Below are 20709 nucleotides of genomic sequence, written 5' to 3'. Positions count from 1 at the left end.
GCTCAGTGGGTTAATGATCCGGCGTTGCCGTGAGCTGTGGTGTAGGTTGTGGACACGGCTTGGATCCCATGTTGCTGTGGCTCTGGCATAGGCCGGTGGCTACAGCTCCAATTCGATCTCTAGCCTGGGAACCTCCATATGCCACGGGAGCGGCCCAAAAAATAGCTAAAAAGACAAAAATAAATAAATAAATAAATAAATAAATAAATAAATAAAACAGAAGGAGAAATAAAGAATTTTTCAAACAAAAACTAAAAGAATACAGCAATACTAAACCCATTCTAAAAGAAATATTGAACAGTCTCCTCCAAATAGAAAAGAAGAAAATATAGGATGGAAGACATCACAATGGGAAAGTAAATACTTAAATATGCCAGTGTACAGATCAATAAAGGAAAAAAAAAACCTACTTGTGAGAGTAATGAAAAACACAAATAACAGCAAAAGGATAAACATAAAGATGTAAACAAGACATCAAAATCATAAAATGTGGGGAAAGAAAGTAAGAAAAGTTAAACTTTTTTTAGAATGTGTTTGAGCCTATATGATCATTGATCTAAAGCAAGCAGATGTAGGAACAGGTTAACACACTTGAAAAACAGGGCAACCACAAATGAAAAACAAACAATACATTCACAAAAAAAAAAAAAAAAAAAAAAAAAGACACAGCATAAAATAGGAAATCATCCAATCAAAAAAAAGAAAAAGAACAAAGGAGGAACAGAGAATCAAGTGGAAAACAAGGTTTAAAATGGTAATACATAATATTCATCAGTAATTACTTTAAATGTCAATGGACTGAATGCTAGAATCAAAAGACATACAGTGGCAGGCTGAAATAAAAAAACAAAAGCCTAGGAGTTCCCGTCGTGGCACAGTGGTTAACGAATTCGACTAGGAACCATGGAGTTGCAGGTTCGATCCCTGGCCTTGCTCAGTGGGTTGAGGATCCGGCGTTGCTCTGAGCTGTGGTGTAGGTGGCAGACGCGGCTCGGATCCTGCGTTGCTGTGGCTCTGGCGTAGGCCGGCAGCTACAGTTCCAATTAGACGCCTAGCTTGGGAACTCCATATGCCACGAGAGCAGCCCAATAAATGGCAAAAAGACAAAAAAAAAAAAAAAAAAAGCCTACAATATGCTGCCTACAAGAGACCCAACCTTAGGGCAAAAGATACACATAAACTGAAAGTGAGGCAACAGAAAACGATGTGTCATGCGAATGGAAATGACAGGAAAGCAGTAGTTGGAATACTCATATCAGACAAAATAGACTTTAAAACAAAGGCCATAAAAAAAGTTAAAGAAGGACACTACTTAACAATAAAAGAATCAATTCAAGAAGAGGACATTACACTCAATAACACATATGCCCCTACTATAGGAGCACCCGTATACATAAAACAAATTCTAACAGACATAACAGGAGAAATTCATGGGAATACAATAAAAGTAGGAGAATTAAACACCCCACTCACATCAATGGACAGATCTTCTAGATAAAAAAATCTATAAGGCAACAAAAATCCTAAATGATACAACAGAACAATTAGACTTTAACTGATGTTTTCAGGACATTACATCCAAAAAAAAACAATATACATTCTTTTCAAGTACACATGGAACTTTCTCTAAAACTGACTACATAACTGGGGCACAAAACTAATCTCAACAAATCTAAGAGTACAGAAATTACTTCAAGCATCTCTCTGACCACAAATGACATGAAACAAGAAATCAACCACAGGAAAAAAAAATGAGAAAAAACTGACTATATGGAGACTGAATAACATGCTACTAAAAAAACAATGGATCAACAAGGAAATTAAAAAATACCTTGAAGCAAATGACATTGAAAACACAACCATATAAAATCTGTGGGATGCCTCAAAAGCAGTTCTTACAGAGAAGTTTAGAGGGATATAAGACCTCCCTCAAAGAACAAGAAAAACCTCAAATCAACAACCTAACCTACCACCTAAAAGAATCAGAAAAAGAACAAACAAAACCTAAAGTTAGCAGAAAGAAGGAAATCAAAGGATCAAAAAAGATATCAATAAATAAGACATTTTAACAGAAAAAAGGAGTTCCTATCATGGCTCAGTGGAAACGAATCCAACTGAAAACCATGAGGTTGTGGGTTTGATCCCTGGGCTCACTCAGTGGGCTGGGGATCCAGTGTTGCCGTGAGCTGTGGTGTAGGCTGCAGACACAGCTCAGATCTGGCATTGCTGTGACTGTGGCCCAGGCTGGGGCTGTAGCTCTGATTTGACCCCTAGCCTGAAAACCTCCATATGCCATGAGTATGGCCTTAAAAAGCAAAAAAAAAAAAAAAAAAAAAAAAAACAGGAAAAAAAAATCACCAAAACCAAGAGTTCATACTTTGAAAGGGTAAAAACAAACTGACAAAACTCTGAGAGAAAACTTAAATAAAATAAGAAATGAAAAAGGAGAAATCTCAACAGATACTGCAGAAACACAAAAAACCACAAGAGAATACTATGAACAATTATATACCAACAAATCTGACAAACTAGAAGAAATGGACAACTTTCTAGAGATATACAGCCCACCAAAACTGTATCAAGAAAAACAGATCAATTGAACAGTTCAAACCCTAGAAACGAAATGGAGTATGTAATAAAAACACTCCCTACAAACAAAAGTCCAGGACCTGATGGCTTCACGGGTGAATTCTAACAAACATACAATGAAGAACTTATACCCATCCTTCTTAAATTTTTCCAAAAGACTGAGGAAGAAGGGGAATACCTAAAGACATTCTATGAAGCCGCCATCACCCTAATACCAAAACCAGACAAAAATACTACCAAACATATATATATATATGTACATATATATGCCAAATATATGCATATATATGCCAATATATTTGATGAATACTGATGCAAAAATTCTCAACAAAATTTTAGCCAACCAAATCTAACAGCACATAAAAAAGATCATACACCACAACTGAGTGGGATTCAGCCCAAGTTCACAAGGATGGTTCAACATACAAAAATCAATGTAATACATCACATTAACAAAAGTCAAAAACCACATGACCATTTAAATAGATCTAGAAAAAGCATCTGACAAAATCCAACAACCATCCATGATAAAAACTCTTACCAAACTGGACAGAGGTAACAGATCTCAACATAAGAAAAGCCATTTATGGATCAATGGAATAGAGTCCAGAAATAAACCCAGATAACCTATGATCAATTAATCACCAACAAGGGAGGCAAGAATATAAAATGGGGAAAAGACAGTCTCTTCAGCAAGTGGTGCTTTGACATAAACCACACAAATGTTTCCTTAGGTCACTCTCCCAAAACAACTGAAATAAAAAACAAAAATAAACAAATGGGACTTAAACTCACAAGTTTTGCAGAGCAAAGGAAACCATTAAAAAAGAAAAGAAAAAGAACAAACAATCTACAGAAGGGGAGAAAATAGTTGCAAATGACACAACCAAAAAAGGCTTAATCTCCAAAATATGCAAATAACACATACAACTCAACAACAAAAAAGCAAACAATGTGATTGAAAAATGAGCAGAAGACCTAAATAGACTTTTCTCCAAGAGACATACAGATGGCCAAGGGGCACATGAAAAAATGCTCAACATCACTAATTATTAGAGAAATGCAAATCAAAACTATAACAAGGTACCACCTCACACTGGTCAGAATGCCCATCATTCATAAGTCTACAAATAACAAATGATGGAGAGGGTGTGGAGAAAAGGGAACCCTCCTACACTATTGGTGGGAATGTAAAGTGATACAACAATTCTGGGAAGCAGTACGGAGGTTCTTCAGAAAACTAAATCTAGAGGAATTCCTGTCATGGCACAGAGGAAACAAATCCGACTAGGAACCATGAGGTTGCGGGTTCGATCCCTGGCCTCCCTCAGTGGGTTAAGGATCTGGCATTGCTGTGAGCTGTGGTGTAGGACAGCAGCTACAGCTTAGATTAGACCCCTAGCCTGGGGACCTCCATATGCTGTGGGTGTGGCCCTAAAAAAGACAAAAAGACAAAAAAAAAAAAAAAAAAAAAAAAAACTAAATCTAGAAATACCATATGATCCAGCAATCCCATTCCTGGGCATATATCTAGACAAAACTATAATTTAAAAAGATACATGCACCCAGATGTTCACAACAGCAATATTCACAATAGTCATGACATGGAAACAACCTAAATGTCCATTGACAGATGAATGTGGTACAAATGAACCTATCAAGAGAACAGAAACAGATTCACAGACATGGAGAAAAGACTTGAAGTTGCCAAAGGGGGAGGGGGAGGGAGTGGGATGAACTGGGTATTTGTGGTTAGTAGATGCAAGCTATTACATTTAGAATGGAGAAGCAGTGAGTTCCTACTATTATAGCACAGGAAACTATATCCAATATCTTGTGATAAAAATGTGATGGAATATGAGAAAAAAGAATGTGTGTATGCATGTATGTGTGTGCGACTGGGTCACTTTGCTGTTGACCAGAAATTGACACAACACTGTAAATCAACTATACTTTAACAAAAATTTTTTAACAAAGATGTTAAATAAGATACATATACACAATGAAATACCACGCAGTCATAAAAAAGAATGAATAATGCCATTTGCAGCAACATGGATGCAACTAGATCATACCAAGTGAAGTGAGAAAAAGACAAATACCACATGATATCACTTATATGTGGAATCTAAAATATGGCACAGATAAACCTATCTACAAAACAGATAACAGACTCACAGACATAAAGAACAGACTTGTAGCTGCCAAGGCAGAGAGGGGAGGGAGTGGGATGGACTGGGAGTTTGGGGTTAGTAGATGCAAACTCTTAGATTTAGAATGGATAAGCAATGAGATTCTACTGTACAGCACAGGGAACTGTATCTAGTCTCTTGGAATAGACCATAATGGAAAGTAATATAAGAAAGGGAATGTATATACATGTATGACTGGGTTACCTCGCTGTAGAGAAGAAATTGGCACAACACTGTAAATCAACTATACTCTAACAAAAAAAATAATAATTTAAAAAAAGAGTTCCCTGGTGGATCAGCAGGTTAAGGATCTGGCATTTCATTGCTGTGGGTAACCACTATGGCATGGATTCAATCCCTGGCCCAGGAATGTCAGCATGCTGCAGGTGCAGCAAAATAAATAAATATATGAATAATAAAAATAAAATAAATAAAAGTAATCCAAATTAGAAAAGAAATAAAACTATAGCTATTTGCAGATGACACACTATACACAGAAAATCCTAAAGATGCTACCAGAAAACTACTAGAGCTCAACAATGAATTCAGTAAAGCTGCAAGACACAAAATACACAGAAATCTCTGGCATTTCTATACATTAACAATGAAAGAACAGAAAGAGAAATTAAGGAAACAATTCCATTTACCATGGGATACCAAAAGAATAAAATACCTAGGAATAAACCTACCTAAAGAGACAAAAGACCTGTACTGTGAAGACTGTAAGAAGTTGATAAAAGAAAATGAAGATGACACAAAGAGATAGAAAGATATACCATGTTCTTGGATTGGAGGAAACAATACTGTCAAAATGACTATACTGCCCAAAGCAATCTATAGATTCAATGCAATGCCTATCAAAAAAACCAATGACATTTTTCTCAGAACTAGAAAAAAAAAATTTTTTTTTTCTTTTTTGGCTGTACCAGCAGCATACAAAAGTTCCTAGGTCAGGGATCAAACCCACACCATAGAAGTGACCCTTTTTTGGCTGTACCAGCAGCATACAAAAGTTCCTAGGTCAGGGATCAAACCCACACCATAGAAGTGACCCATGCCACTGCAGCAACTAGACTGGATCCTTAACCCACTATGCCACAAGGGAACTCCAAATTTGTATGGAAACACAAAGGATTCCAAATAGCCAAAGCAATTCTGAGAAAGAAAAACAGAGCTGGAGGAATCAGACGCCCTGACTTGAGACTATACTACAAAGCTATGGTCATCAAAACAGTATGGTACTGGTACAAAAAAAGAAGTACAGCTCAATGGAACAGGACAGAAAGTCCAGAAATAAAAGAAATACACCCATGCACCTGCGGTCAATTAATCTATAACTAAAGAGGCAAGGACATATAATGGAGAAAAGAATCTCTTCAATAATAAGTGCTGGGAAAACTGGACAGCTGCATGTAAAAGAATGAGATTCTCTTACAAAAATAAACTCTAAATGGATTAAAGACCTAAATTTAAGACCATATACTATAAAATTCTTAGAGGAAAACAGGCAGAACACTCTTTGACATAAATTACAGCAATATATTTTTGGATACACCTCCTAACGTAATGAAAATTAGAACAAAAATAAATGAGACCTAATTAAAAGCTTTTGCACAACAAAGGAAACCATAAACAAAACAAAAACACAACCCACAGGAGAAAACATCTGCAAACAGAGCAACCAAAAGGCAATTAACCTCCAAAATATATAAACATGGAGTTCCCGTGGTGGCACAGCAGAAACGAATCCGACTAGGAACCACCAAGTTGTGGGTTCGATCCCTGGCCTCACTCAGTGGGTTAAAGATCCAGCATTGCTGTGAGCTGTGGTGTAGATCTGGCGTTGCTATGGCTCTGGCATAGACTGGCAGCTACAGCTCCAAAGGGACCCCTAGCCTGGGAACCTCCATATGCCGCAGCTGCGGCCCCAAAAAGCAAAATAAATAAAATAAAATACAAACAGCTCACGCAGCTCAGTATCATAAACAAACAATCTAATCAAAAAAACTGGCATATTTAAATAGACATTTTTCAAAGAAGACATACAGCCAGCCAAAAAACACATGAAAATATGGCTCGATATCACTTATTTTTAGTGAAGTGCAAATCAAAACTACAATAAGGTATCATCTCACACTGGTTGGAATGGCCATCATCACAAAGTCTACAAAAATACAAGTTCCCATCGTGGCTCAGTGGATTAAGAACCTGATGCTATCTCTGTGAGGACATGTGTTCAATTCCTGGACTCGTTCAGTGGGTTAAGGATCCAGCATTGCCACAAGCTGCAATGTGGGTCAAAGATGCAGCTAGGATCCAGTAGTTGCCGTGGCTGTGGTACAGGGCTCAGGTGCAGCTCTGATTTGACCCCTAGCTTAGGAATTTCCATATGCCGCAGGTGCGGTCGTAAAGAAAAAATATGTACATACAAACAATTAATGCTGGACAGTGTGTGGACAAAAGGGAACCCTCCTACACTTTTGACAAGAATGTAAACTGGTACAGCCACTATGGAGAATGGTTCCTTAGAAAACTAAAAACAGAACTACCATATGAGCCAGCATTCCCACTCTGGGCATCTATCCAGAGAAAACCGTAATTCAAAAAGATACATGCACCTCAATGTTCGTTGCAGCACTATTTACAATGTCCAAGACATGGAAGCAACCTAAATGTCCATCAACAGAGGAATGAATAAAGATGTGCTACGTATACACAGTGGTATACTACTCAGCCATAAAAAAGAATGAAATAATGCCATTTGCAGCAACATGGATGCAACCAGAGATTATCACACTAAGTGAAGTAAGTCAGAGAAAGACATATCATATCACTTACATGTGTAATCTAAAAAAAGGAGACAAATGAACTTATTTACAAAACAGAAAGAGACTCACTGACTTTGAAAACAAATCTGTGGTTACCAAAAGGAAAAGGCTGGAGGAAGGGATAGACTGGGAGTTTGGGACTGACATAATCACACTATTATATATGGAATGGATGGTCAATGAGGACCTGCAGAGGGAACTCTTCAATATTCTGTGAAAACCTGTATGGGAAAAGAATCCTAAAAAGAATGGATATGTATATATCTATAACAAGTCACTTTGCTGTAGAGCAGAAATTAACACAACACTGTAAATCAACTATACCTCAATAAATAAACTTGGCTTTTATTTCTTCCAACAGAGACCCATAAGAGAGAATGAATCATGGCCTTTTTTTCTGTCCTCCTTTCACTCATTCAACATACTTACTGAGCACTTTCTATACTGAAAATACATAATGAATAAGACTTATACAATCTCCGCCTTTATGGATATTATCATTATGGAATAATAGCAGTTAAGCCATTGTTATGTGCCCACATCATATTAATAAGCATTTCATGTGCATCACTACATTTCATCTTGACAGCTCTCCCTAGGGAGATGTTACTACTCCCTTTTTACAGAGGGGAAAACTGGAGCAGAGAGGGTAACTTGCTTGCAATCACTTTAAAAAAAAAAAAAAACCAGAGCCAAGTGTGGAAACTCAAGATTCTCTAAAAGTCCAGAGCTCTGGCATTTAAGTACCTACTTGCCCCTGCTACCTCCTCTCAACTATTGCTCAAAAACAACAATCCATATGGGACTTCCCTGGTCGCCCAGCAGCTGGAGATTCAGCATCGTCACTGCTGTGGGTCCGGTCACTGCAATGACTTGAGTTCAATCCCTGGCCCAGGAACTTCTGCATGCCACAAGTGAAGCCAAACAAACAAATCCACCTAAGAGAAAGTTTGCTTAGTAAGCTGTTATTCTACATTTGGAACATAACACACTCAGACACTTAGAAGTCAAAGACAGGAACAGGGGCTCTAACTACAGAGATACAGCAAAGCTATAAAAAAGATCTTTCTTTAAACTGGAGAATTTTAAACATGCCCTTATCATTCTGTATTTTGTATTTTCTCCCAATGATCATTTCCCCTTGAATGCAAAAATTTTAAAAACACTTCCTACCTAGCAACTCTAAAAATGGTTTGAAATTAAATTCATGTTTTGACAGGACTAATGTGAGAGCATTTTTAGATGGGATTATATCTAATGCTTTGTGTTTGTTCACCTGTCAAGTGATTCAAAACTATAGCAAAGTTTTTGAACAAGATCATCTGAAAACAGGAGTATCAATCAACTTAACATTTTAAATAATTCCATATTTCCATTTATAATATTATAAAAAGTTTAGGACACAGAAATTTAAAGTTACCCACAATCCCAATATCTTATCCCATCAGTTATTATGAATTGTATATTCTCCTCCAATCTTTTTTCATAAGCATACTTGAATATCTTTACAGTCACAGTACAAAACCCCACATTCTGCTTTCTTCATTTATAATTGGAATTTTTTTCAGGTTCCTACACAATCTTTAAAATTAAATCTACTCTTCACATCAAGCCTGCAAATTAAGTATGATCAGCCCATGCTACTGATGCTTAAAACAAAGCTCAGAAGTGCCATTAAGTTCCGGGAATTAAGATGACGGAATAGAAGGACTGGACCTCAACTTCTCTCCTAAAAACAACAAAATTCACAACTAAAGACTAAGCACTCTTCACCCAAATGGACTGGAAACCTTAAAAAAGATATCCTACTCCAGAAGAAAAAGAGAAGAACACATCAAGAGGTAGGAGGGGTGGTTTCGCGATATAAACAACCCCATACCTTCCAGGTGGGAAGTTCCACAGACTGGAAACTAACTGGTTCACAGAGACTCACCTACAGGAGTGAGAGTTCTGAACCACACATCAAACTCTCACGTGTGGGGATCTGGCACTGGGAGAAAGAGCCCCTGGAGCATCTAGCATTGAAGGCCAGTGGGGCTTGTGTGCAGGAGCTCCATGGGACTGGGGGAAACGGAGACCCCATTCTTAAAAGGCACACACAGACTTTCACGTGCACTGGGTCCCAGGACAAAGCAAAGTCTCCGTGGGAATCTGGTCAAATCTGACCGCAGTTCTTGGAGGACATCCTGGGAAAACAGGGATGAACGTGGCTTGTTGTGAGGGAAGGACATTGAAAGCAAAGCTCTAGGGAATATTCAGCAGCCATGCCTTTCTTTGGAGGTGGCCATTTTGGGAAAACCTGGCCCCACCCATCATTCAGCTGCTGAGAAGCCCCAGGGCAAACAACAACCCAGGTGGGATCACAGCCCCGCCCCTCAGTAAACAGGCTACCTAAAGACCCCCTCAGGCACACAGCCTCCTCTAATCCCATCCAGGGGCTAAGCCCCACCCACCAGAGGGATTAGAATCGGCTCCACCTACCAGGGAGCAGGCATCAGCCCCTCCCATCAGGAAACCTACAGCAAGCCCCCACACTGACTTCAGCCACAGGGGGGCAGACATCAGAAGTAAGAGAGCCTACAACTCTTATCTGTAAGAAGGTCATCACACCAAAAACCTATAAAAATGAAAAGACAGATAACTATAACTCAGATGAGGGAGAAAGGAAAAAACCCAGAAAAACAGCTAAGCAAGGAGGAGATTCTTAGCCTCCAGGAAAAAGACTTTAGACTGTTGATGCTGAAGATGATGCAAGACACTGGAAATAAACTGGAGGCAAAGATGGATAACTTACAGGAAACACTGACCAAAGAGATACAAGATATAAAACTTAAACAAGAAGAGATGCAAAATACAATAACTGAAATAAAACATTCACTAGAAGCAGCTAACAGCAGAATACAGGAGGCAGAAGAATGAATAAGTGAGGTGGAGGACAGATTAGTGGAAATTACGGATGCAGAACAGAAAAGAGAAAAAAGACTGAAAACAAATGAAGAGAGTCTCAGAGAACTCTGGGACAACGTTAAACGCACCAACATCCGTATTATAGGGGTGCCAGAAGGAGAAGAGAGAGAGAGGAGACAGAAAAAATACTCCAAGAGATAATAGCCAAAAACTTCCCTAACATGGGAAAGGAATCACTCACTCAAATCCAGGAAGCACAACGAGTACCATATAAAATAAACCCAAGGAGGAACACCCCAAGACACATAGTAATCAAACTGACCAAAATTAAAGACAAAATCTTGAAAGCAGCTAGGGAAAAGAAACAAATAACATACAAGGGAACCCCAATACGGTTATCGGCAGATTTTTCAAGAGAAACTCTGCAGGCCAGAAGGGAGTGGCATGATATACTTAATGTGATGAAAGGAGAAAACCTCCAACCAAGATTACTCTACCCAGCAAGGCTCTCATTCAGATTTGAAGGAGAAATCAAAACCTTCACAGATAAGCTAAAGCTGAGAGAATTCAGCAACACTAAACCAGCCTTACAACAAATACTAAAGGAACTTCTCTAGGCAGAAAAGAACAAGAGAAGAAGGAAAGGAAAAAGAGCAGCAAAAACAAATCCAAAGTAATTAATAAAATGGCAATAAGAACATACATATCAATAATTACCTTAAATGTTCATGGACTAAATGCCCCAAAAGACACAGACTTGCTGAATGGATACGAAAACAAGACCCATATATATGTCTTCAAGAGACCCACTTCACTTCTAGGGACACATACAAATTGAAAGTGAGAGGATGGAAGAAAATATTTCATGCAAACGGGAATCAAAAGAAAGCTGGAGTAGCAATACTCATATCAGACAAAATAGACCTTAAAATGAAATGAAGAAGAATATTTTAAGGGAGAAAGAAGGACATTACGGAGTTCCCGTCGTGGCGCAGTGGTTAACGAATCTGACTAGGAACCATGAGATTGTGGGTTTGGTCCCTGGCCTTGCTAGTGGGTTAAGGATCCGGCGTTGCCGTGAGCTGTGGTATAGGTTGCAGATGTGGCTTGGATCCCGCTTTGCTGTGGCTCTGGCATAGGCCAGGGGCTACAGCTCCGGTTCGACCCCTAGCCTGGGAACCTCCATATGCCGTGGGAGCGGCCCAAAGAAATAGCAAAAAGACAAAAAAAAAAAAAAAAAAAAAGACATTACATAATGATCAAAGGATCAATCCAAAAAGATGATATAACAATTTTAAATATCTACGCACCCAACACAGGTTCACCACAATATATAAGGCAACTGCTAACAACCTTAAAAGGACAAATCGACAATAACACAATCATAGTGGGGGACTTTAACACCCCACTTACAGCAATGGACAGATCAACCAGACAGAAAATCAATAAGAAAACACAGGCCCTGAATGAAGCATTAAACCAGATGGACTTAATAGATATTTATAGGACACTTCATCCAAAAGCAACAGAATACACATTCTTCTCAAGTGCACATGGAACATTCTCTAAGATTGACCATATCCTGGGCTACAAATCCAACCTCAGTAACTTTAAGAAATTTGAAATCATATCAAGCATCTTTTCCGACCACAATGCTATACGACTGGAAATCAACAAGAAAAAAACTGCAAAAAACACAAACACATGGAGACTAAACATGGTACTAAACAACCAATGGATCACTGAAGAAATCAAAGAGGAAATTAAAAAATACCTGGCAGCAAATGACAACGAAGATACGACACTCCAAAACCTATGGGATGCAGCAAAAGCCGTTCTGAGAGGAAAGTTTATAGCAATACAAGCCCACCTCAGGAAACAAGAAAAAGCCCAAATAAACAAGCAAATTTTACATCTAAAGCAGCTCAAGAGAGAAGGACAAGACCTAAAGTTAGTAGAAGGAAAGAAATCATAAAGATCAGAGCAGAAATCAATGCAATAGAAATAAAGAAATCCATAGAAAAGATCAATGAAACGAAAAGCTGGCTCTTCGAAAAGATCAACAAAATTGATAAACCCCTAGCCAGACTTATCAAGCAAAAAAGAGAGAGGACTCAAATCAATAAAATTAGAAATGAAAAAGGAGAAGTAACAACAGACATCACAGAAATACAAAGGATCACAAGAGACTACTATATGCAACTATATGCCAATAAAATGGAAAACCTAGATGAAATGGACAAATTCTTAGAAAAGTACAATCTTCCAAGACTAAACCAAGATGAAATAGAAAAGATGAATGGACCCATCACAAGAACTGAAATTGAAACTGTGATTAAAAAACTTCCAACAAACAAAAGTCCAGGACCAGATGGCTTCACAGGGGAATTCTATCAAACATTTAGAGAAGAGCTAACACCTCTCCTTCTGAAACTATTTCAAAAAATTGCAAAGGAAGGGATACTCCCAAACTCATTCTATGAGGCCACCATCACCCTGGTACCAAAACCAGACAAAGATTCCACAAAAAAAAAAAAGAAAACTACAGGCCAATTTCACTAATGAACATCGATGCAAAAATCCTCAACAAAATACTAGCAAACTGAATCCAAGAATACATTAAAAGGATAGTACACCATGATCAAGTGGGATTCATCCCAGGGATGCAAGGGTTCTTCAATATCCGCAAATCCATCAGTGTGATACACCACATTAACAAACTGAAGAATAAAAACCATATGATCCTCTCAATAGATGCGGAAAAGGCCTTTGACAAAATCCAACACCCATTTCTGATAAAAAAAAAAAACCCTTCAGAAAGTGGGCATAATGGGAACCTACCTCAACATGATAAAGGCCATACACGACAAACTCACAGCAAACATCATTCTCAATGGTGAAAAGCTGAAAGAATTCCCACTGAGATCAGGAACAAGACAAGGATGTCTGCTCTCGCCACTACTCTTCAACATAGTTCTGGAAGTCCTAGCCACAGCAATCAGAGAAGTAAAAGAAATAAAAGGAATCCAAATTGGAAAGGAAGAAGTAAAACTATCCCTATTTGCGGATGACATGATACTATACCTAGAGAATCCTAAAGACTCTACCAGAAAACTGTTGGAGCTCATCCACGAATTTGGCAAAGTCACAGGATACAAAATCAATACACAGAAATTGACAGCATTTCTATACAGTAACAATGAAAGAATAGAAAGAAATTAGGGAAGCAATTCCCAAAAGAATAAAATACCTAGGAGTAAGCCTACCTAAAGAAACAAAAGACCTGTACTCTGAAAACTATAAGACACTGATGAAAGAAATCAAAGATGACACAAAGAGATGACACATGCTCATGGATTGGAAGAGTTAACATTATCGAAATGACTATACTACCTAAGGCAATCTACAGATTCAATGCAATCCCTATCAAATTACCAAGGACATTTTTCACAGAACTCGAACAAAATATTTCAAAGTTTGTTTGGAAGTACAAAAGACCCAGAATAGCCAAAGACCTCCTGAAAAAGAAAAATGGAGCTGGAGGAATCAGGCTCCCAGACTTCAGACTATACTACAAAGCAACAATCATCAAAACCACATGGTACTGGCACAAAGACAGAAATATAGATCCGTGGAACAGGATAGAAAGCCCAGAATTAAACCCACACACCTACAGCCAATGAATCTATGACAAAGGAGGCAAAAATATACAATAGAGAAATGACAGCTTGTTCAATAAGTGGTGCTGGGAAAACTGGACAGCCACATGGAAAAGAATGAAATTAGAACACTCCCTAACACCATACACAAAAATAAACTCAAAATGGATTAAAGACCTAGATATAAGACCAGACACTATAAAACTCCTAGAAGAAAACATAGGCCAAACGCTCTCTGACATAAATGACAGCAACATCTTCTCAGATCCACCTATCAGAGTATTGACAACAAAAACAAAAATAAACAAATGGGACCTAATCAAATACCAGCATTTTTTGCAACATGGATGGACCTAGAAACTATCATGCTAAGTGAAGTCAGCCATACAATGAGACACCAACATCAAATGCTTTCACTGACATGTGGAATCTGAAAAAAGGACAGAGGGAACTTCTTTGCAGAACAGATGCTGACTCATAGACACTGAAAAACTTATGGTCTCCAAAGGAGACAGTTTGGGGGGTGGGGGGATGTGCTTGGGCTGTGGGATGGAAATCCTGTGAAATCGGATTGTTATGATCATTATACAACTACAGATGTGATAAATTCATTTGAGTAATAAAAAAAATAAAAAAAATAAAAAGACAAAGAGCCAAAAAAAAAAAAAAAAAAAGAAGTGCCATTAGTAAGATGGGATTCAAACCCTCCTATGTTTTATACCATACTATCAATAATTCAGCTTTCCTGGCCCCACAGGTAAAAAGAATGAAAATGATGGAAGGGTACTTTACCCCACCCATCATTAAACCCCCTAACAATTTAAGAGCAGTCAATGTTTTCAGGGTTTCAAGGCAGCTAGATAACACTAGCACTAGTGTTTTTAAGGGTAGACCAGGAACCTGTGTGTACAGAAGGGATCTAGAGAAAAATACCTTCACCTATACCTCTTCCAGGAGTGTGGCTGCCCTGACCTAGAAGAATTATGAGCCTCAAATATGCCTCTCCCTATCTCAATAAATGACAATGCCACTCTTCCAGGTACTTGGGTCAAAAATCTTGAAACTAGGAGTTCCCCTGCGACACAGCAGGTTAAGAATACAGCATTGTCACTGCAGCAGCTCAGGTTGCTGCTGTGGCACAGGTTCGATCCCTGGCACAAGAACTTCCACATGCCGCAGGCACAGTAAAAGAAAAAAAAAATTTTTTTAACTTGAAACCTTTTTTTTTTTCCTTTTTAGGGCTGCACCTGTGGCATATAGAGGTTCCCAGGCTAGGGGTCCAATCAGAGCAGTAGACGCTGGCCTACACACCAGATGGAGCTGCAACTGCCACCTACACCACAGCTCACAGCAACGCCAGATCCTTAGCCCACTGAGCAAGGCCAGGGATAGAACCGGCAACATCAGGGTTCCTAGTCAGATTCGTTTCCACTGAGCCATGACGGGAACTCCTTGAAACTGTTCTTAATTCCTCTCACACATTTGAAAACGCTTTTTGGCTCTACCTTCAAATTATATTTAGAATCTGACCACTTCTCACCTATCTTCACCAATCCACACTCTGGTTTTAAGTTTTACTGAAGTAGAGTTGATTTACAAGGTTGTGATAATATCTGGAAACTCTTGGATTTTTACAACAGCCTCCTAACCTGCTTCCACTCCACTCTTGCTGTCCTGCAGTCTGCTCTTAATACAGCAACCAGTAATAGTGTGAAAACAGGTGTTATGACTCAGCTCAAACTTTCCCAAAGCCCTACTATCCCACCGAGCAAAACTCAATGTACTTACGATGGCTTTCAGAACCATATGAGTTGCATGCCTCACTCCACCCTTTTACATCCCCTCTTTCTCTCTCCCAGCCTGTAGACTAGCCCCTTACACCTCCCAGGCACTAGTCATGTTCCCTCTGCCTAGGATGCAGGTATCTACATGACTTGCACCCTCACCTCATGTCACCTGTGACATGAGGTGGCTACAGCTCCGATTAGACCCCTAGCCTGGGAACTTCCATATGCCGAGGGTGTGGACCTAAAAAAGACAAAAAATTAAAAAACTGAAAGAAAAAAAAAAAAGAATTGGATAGAGAAAATGTGGTATATATATATATATATATATATATATATATATATATATACACAATGGAATATTACTTGGCCATAAAAAAGACTGAAATGCCATTTGCAACAACATGGATGGGCCTAGAAATTATCATACTTGATGAAGTAGGCCACAGAAAGACAAATATCATATGAGATCAGTAATCTGTGGAATCTAATGAAAAATGATACAAAAGAACTTGCAAAGCAGAAAAAGACTCAAAGATTCTGAAACCAAATTTATGGTTACCACAGGAGGGAGGAGATAAATTAGCATTGGGATTGACATATGCACACTACTATATGTAAAATGGATAGGTAACGAAGACCTACTGTATAGCACAGGGTAACCTACTCAATACTATGTAATGGAGTTCCATCATGGCACAGTGGAAACAAATCCAACTAGGAACCATGAGGTTTCAGGTTTGATTCCTGGCCTCAATTACTGGGTTAAGCATCCAGCGTTGCTGTAAACTGTGGTATAGGTTGCAGACATGGCTTGGATCCTGTGTTGCTATGGCTGTCACATAGGCCAGCAGCTGTAGCTCTGATTCAACACCTAACCTGGGAACCTCCATATGCCGAGGGTGCGGCCCTAAAAAGCAAAAAAGAAAATAAACACTATGTGATAACCTACATGGGAAAAGAATCTGAAAAGGAATGGGAATATGTATAACCAATTTACTTTGTTGTACACTTGAAACACACGAAACTTGGTAAGTCAACTATACCCCAATAAAAATTAATAAATTAATGGAAAAAAAAGATTGTTAAAACTCAAAAGAAATTCTAAAAATACCAATGGGCTAAATTATGATATATTCAAAAATGATATCCTTTACTGCAATAAAAGGAACCAACTACTAATACATGTAACATGAATGAACCTCAAAAATATGGAAAATAGAAGCCTTTTCAAAAGAGCACTGTGTGGTTCCACTTATACTAAATTCAAAAATTGGCAAAACTATCTATTTATAGCAATAAAAATCAGAACAGGAAAGTGGACAGGGATCTGACAAGGTGAGATTAAGAAGGAACTTCCTATGGGTGATGTACTCTTCTATATAAGAGTTACAGAGTATATGTGTTGGTCAAAACTCAAATTGTAACATGTAAGATCCATGAGCTAAAAAATATACTTTCTTTATAGAAGCAAATATGATCGAAAAATGTTTATTTCTTATAATCTGTCAAATCACTGTCATCAATTCCTTCTTTAGAGCTCACTACCAATTTTGTTTCAGTAACACCACGTTGTTTTCCCTTCTAATCCTGGGTTGTTCTTTAAATAAATCTTCCCCCTCCACTCTCTCTTCATTTCTCTGTAATCATAACTCCACCTTTCTTCCCTATACACTCCCTGGATGATTCCCCCTACCACAATTTCTACTACCACCAATGGGCTGAAGACACCTGGAACTATTAAACTCCATATTGATAAATCCAGCTGCAACCAAACATGACATATCGCAAACTCAATATTTATAAACCTGGACCCTTCCTCTCCAATCCCACACCTCCCAAAAACCTGCCCTTTTTCTTGCCCTCCCTATCCTAGTTTTTGTTTTGCTTTTTAAGAGCGCTCAGGGCATATGGAAGTTCCCAGGCTAGGGGTTGAATAGGAGCTACAGCTGCTGACCTAGACCACAGCCACAACAACCCATATCTGAGCCCCATCTGCACAAACACCACAGCTCACAGCTCACGGCAACGCAGGATCCCTAACCCACTGAGCAAGACCAGGGATGGAACCCGAGTCCTCATGCATACTAGCAGGTTCCTTACCACTGAGCCACGATGGGAACTCCTCCCTATCCTAGTTTTAACAACAAATCCAATCTTAGATTGAAATCATTCTTTTTCTTTTATGGGGGGGCAGCTGCTGCATATGGAAGTTCCCGAGCCGGGGATCAAATCCGAGCTGCAGCTGTGTCAACGCTGGATCTTAAACCCACTGCAGCACGGCGGGGATTCCAGATTGAAATCATTCTTAATCATCCTCCCCCTTGAGCAAGTTACAGAGTTCCATAGGGAAAAAAAAGGCTGTAACAACAATGAAGCAGGAGCATTCCTTAGGCCTCACCTGGGGCCTTACTATCCCAGTTTTCCAACTGCAAAACTCATCAACTCTTCCCACATTACTCTGAGGATAAGGAATGAATATCATGGTATCTATGACTTAGCTTCCAGAGAATAGCCACCCCTTATCTAGTAACAGCCACCTGACCTAGTCACTTAACACACCTCATTTAATCTAAACTACAGATGACCTAGGGGAAATTGAGTTCACAATAAATTAAATGACTTAGTCAGGGTCATAAAATTAAATCAGCTAAGCCAGGATCTAAGCCCAGATTAAGAGGGTGGGACTTTACAGTCCCTCATCTCTGACCTACACGCCGGAAACTGATACTCCAATTGGCAAAATCTGAGTGAAACTGCAATACTTTTCAGACCACTCGAATAAGAGCAACTGTCAACCATTTTACAGTAGGCGAAAACGTCAGCTCTCTGCACGTAACTGCACAGGCTCACCCAAATATTTGAATTAGCTAAATATCCTAATTTTGATCATAAAACCGCTCCCGTCCCAATGGCTTCCGTCGGTGCCATCATCCCAGCTCTCAAATCTGGTGTTTGAATGAGGCTGTCTTTTGGGCCGTGGCAGTAGTATGACAATGAGGCACTGAGGAGACTGGAAGTTGGACCTCCCTAAAAAGGATGGGGCCAAACTTCGGACTAGGACGGGTCATATTCTGTGCCCCGCAGACCCCATGAGACACCCCACGATCCACAACCAACAACCCGGGGGTCACCTTGACCCCTACTAAGTACCAGGCCCAGCTTCACACCCGGCCAGCGTAGCCGGGGGAGCACCTGCGGAACTCGGCACCTCCACGGCCGCGGCAAGGGGGTGAGAAGAGGCGCGGGGCGAACTAAACGAACAGCAGGCAGAAGCCTCGCCTGGCTCCAGAGCCAAGACTACCAGGAGCAGAAACTCGGGCCGTCCCTTCTCCCCTTCTCGCCACCCGTACCTGAGGGCTATACGCGTCGGAAGCCCATGCTCCCGTCAACTTCTGCGTAAAGCCACTAAACTTGTAATACATGATGCCCAGTGTCCGACTTCCCGCAGCCGCTGCCTGCGCGACCGCCCTAGAAAAGGACCCCGCCTTCCCCGCTGTCGCCCCAAGGCTCGACTAAAGGACCCTGCGCCAAGAGCCGGGGTGCCCAGAGATCGCCTAATTTAAAACATGCCCTCTTAAGCCACTTAAGGGAACGAGAAGCCAGGTTCTCAGGGACAGAGAAGGCAAAAGCGACTCTAGAAGAGCGCGGAAAGAAGCCGTTGCGCGGTGTATAGGAAATATGAAAGTTCCTCTTCCGCACCCACGTTCAGATTCAGGCAGTACCAAGACGCCTTAAGAATTGCGCAAGCGCCCCACGGATCAAGCCGTAGGCTTAGGGGCTTGCTGCAGTCGAGGGAGCGGCCTCGGGGCGGGGCCTTGGTGGGCGGGCCCTTGGTGGGCGGGGCCTAGAGCTGGGCTAGGTTGGGTGAATACTCTTACTTCCTGCGGGGAGGGAGCCTGTGCTCAGTTTGAGGGTTTCTCCTCCTTTACCAACTTAACTGTTCCCCTTCCTAGGTCGCCTCTTGAAGCGGGTTGGCTAGGCCTCTCTGGCAATCTAGGAATGGGGGGAGCAAATAAAATAAAAATAAAATTTGGAAACACTTGCTGCAAGCTGTTTAGTTCTAAGGGCTGTTAGGGGTTTCACCCCAATAATATATAAAGATAGCCTCCTAGGCTTTGTGTAGAGGAAATACATCGTGACCTATGAACCTGAGGCACAGGGACATAAATTTTGCACAGTTCTCAAAACTGATTTTTAGTCTTATCTAAGTTTTTTGGGAATCATAAAAATCATCCTTTTCCTGGCTTCTGCCCTTCCAGATAAATGAGGTGGGGAGTGTAGGGAAGGTGGATTAGCTGGAAAAACCTGAACCTTGAGCCTGAAAGATCAGGACTACCAGTTTCAGTTTTGGTAATATCCACTTAAGTTTTATTTAAAACTGTTTTTAGACCCTCCAGTCTGTACAAGGCACTGTGTAAAAGGTGTATGTATACTAGTTTCCTCCCTCCAGGAATGGAGCAAAGCTTTTCTTGAATTTATCATCTAACCAGAGGTCTTCACAAGCATATTACAGGTGCATGCATAGTGCATTTATGAAAGCATGTGGCAAACCGATGGGTGATACTAATCTGTATATAGCATTTTCCACAAATAAACATTCAATCTTTATAACCATCATATGAGATAGGTGCTGTTATCTCCATCTTACTGTACAGGAAAATGAGGCCCAGAAAAGCTAAGTAACTTGAAAAGGTCAGATATTAGTGGCAGAGGCAGTCATCAGGCTCAAGGGTCTGCACTCTTAATT

General features: G+C 39.8%; 1 protein-coding gene across 3 annotated transcripts in view; it reads right to left on the bottom strand.

Annotated features, from left to right (window-relative positions):
* The window catches only part of COX7A2L (cytochrome c oxidase subunit 7A2 like), a 32239-nt gene extending 12796 nt beyond the window's left edge, over nt 1-19443 (bottom strand). For 2 of the 3 annotated variants that reach the window (XM_005662586.4, XM_003125203.6), the window contains exon 1: nt 19313-19443. In XM_005662586.4, coding sequence (XP_005662643.1) covers nt 19313-19384 — 72 coding nt within the window. In that variant the 5' untranslated portion in view covers nt 19385-19443. Of the gene's footprint in view, nt 1-8422; nt 8532-19312 lie in introns of those variants that run through there. The other variant, XM_085019476.1, reaches the window with a different exon arrangement.
* Between the last annotated feature and the right edge of the window lie 1266 nt (nt 19444-20709).

Source organism: Sus scrofa, chromosome 3 (genome assembly GCF_054392235.1).
Source record: "Sus scrofa isolate SSC_HxYL_T2T_F1_AM1 chromosome 3, Sscrofa_HxYL_maternal_Yorkshire_Landrace_v2.0, whole genome shotgun sequence".
NCBI classification, from domain to species: Eukaryota; Metazoa; Chordata; class Mammalia; order Artiodactyla; family Suidae; genus Sus; species Sus scrofa.
This window is presented reverse-complemented; position numbering and strand designations above follow the sequence as displayed.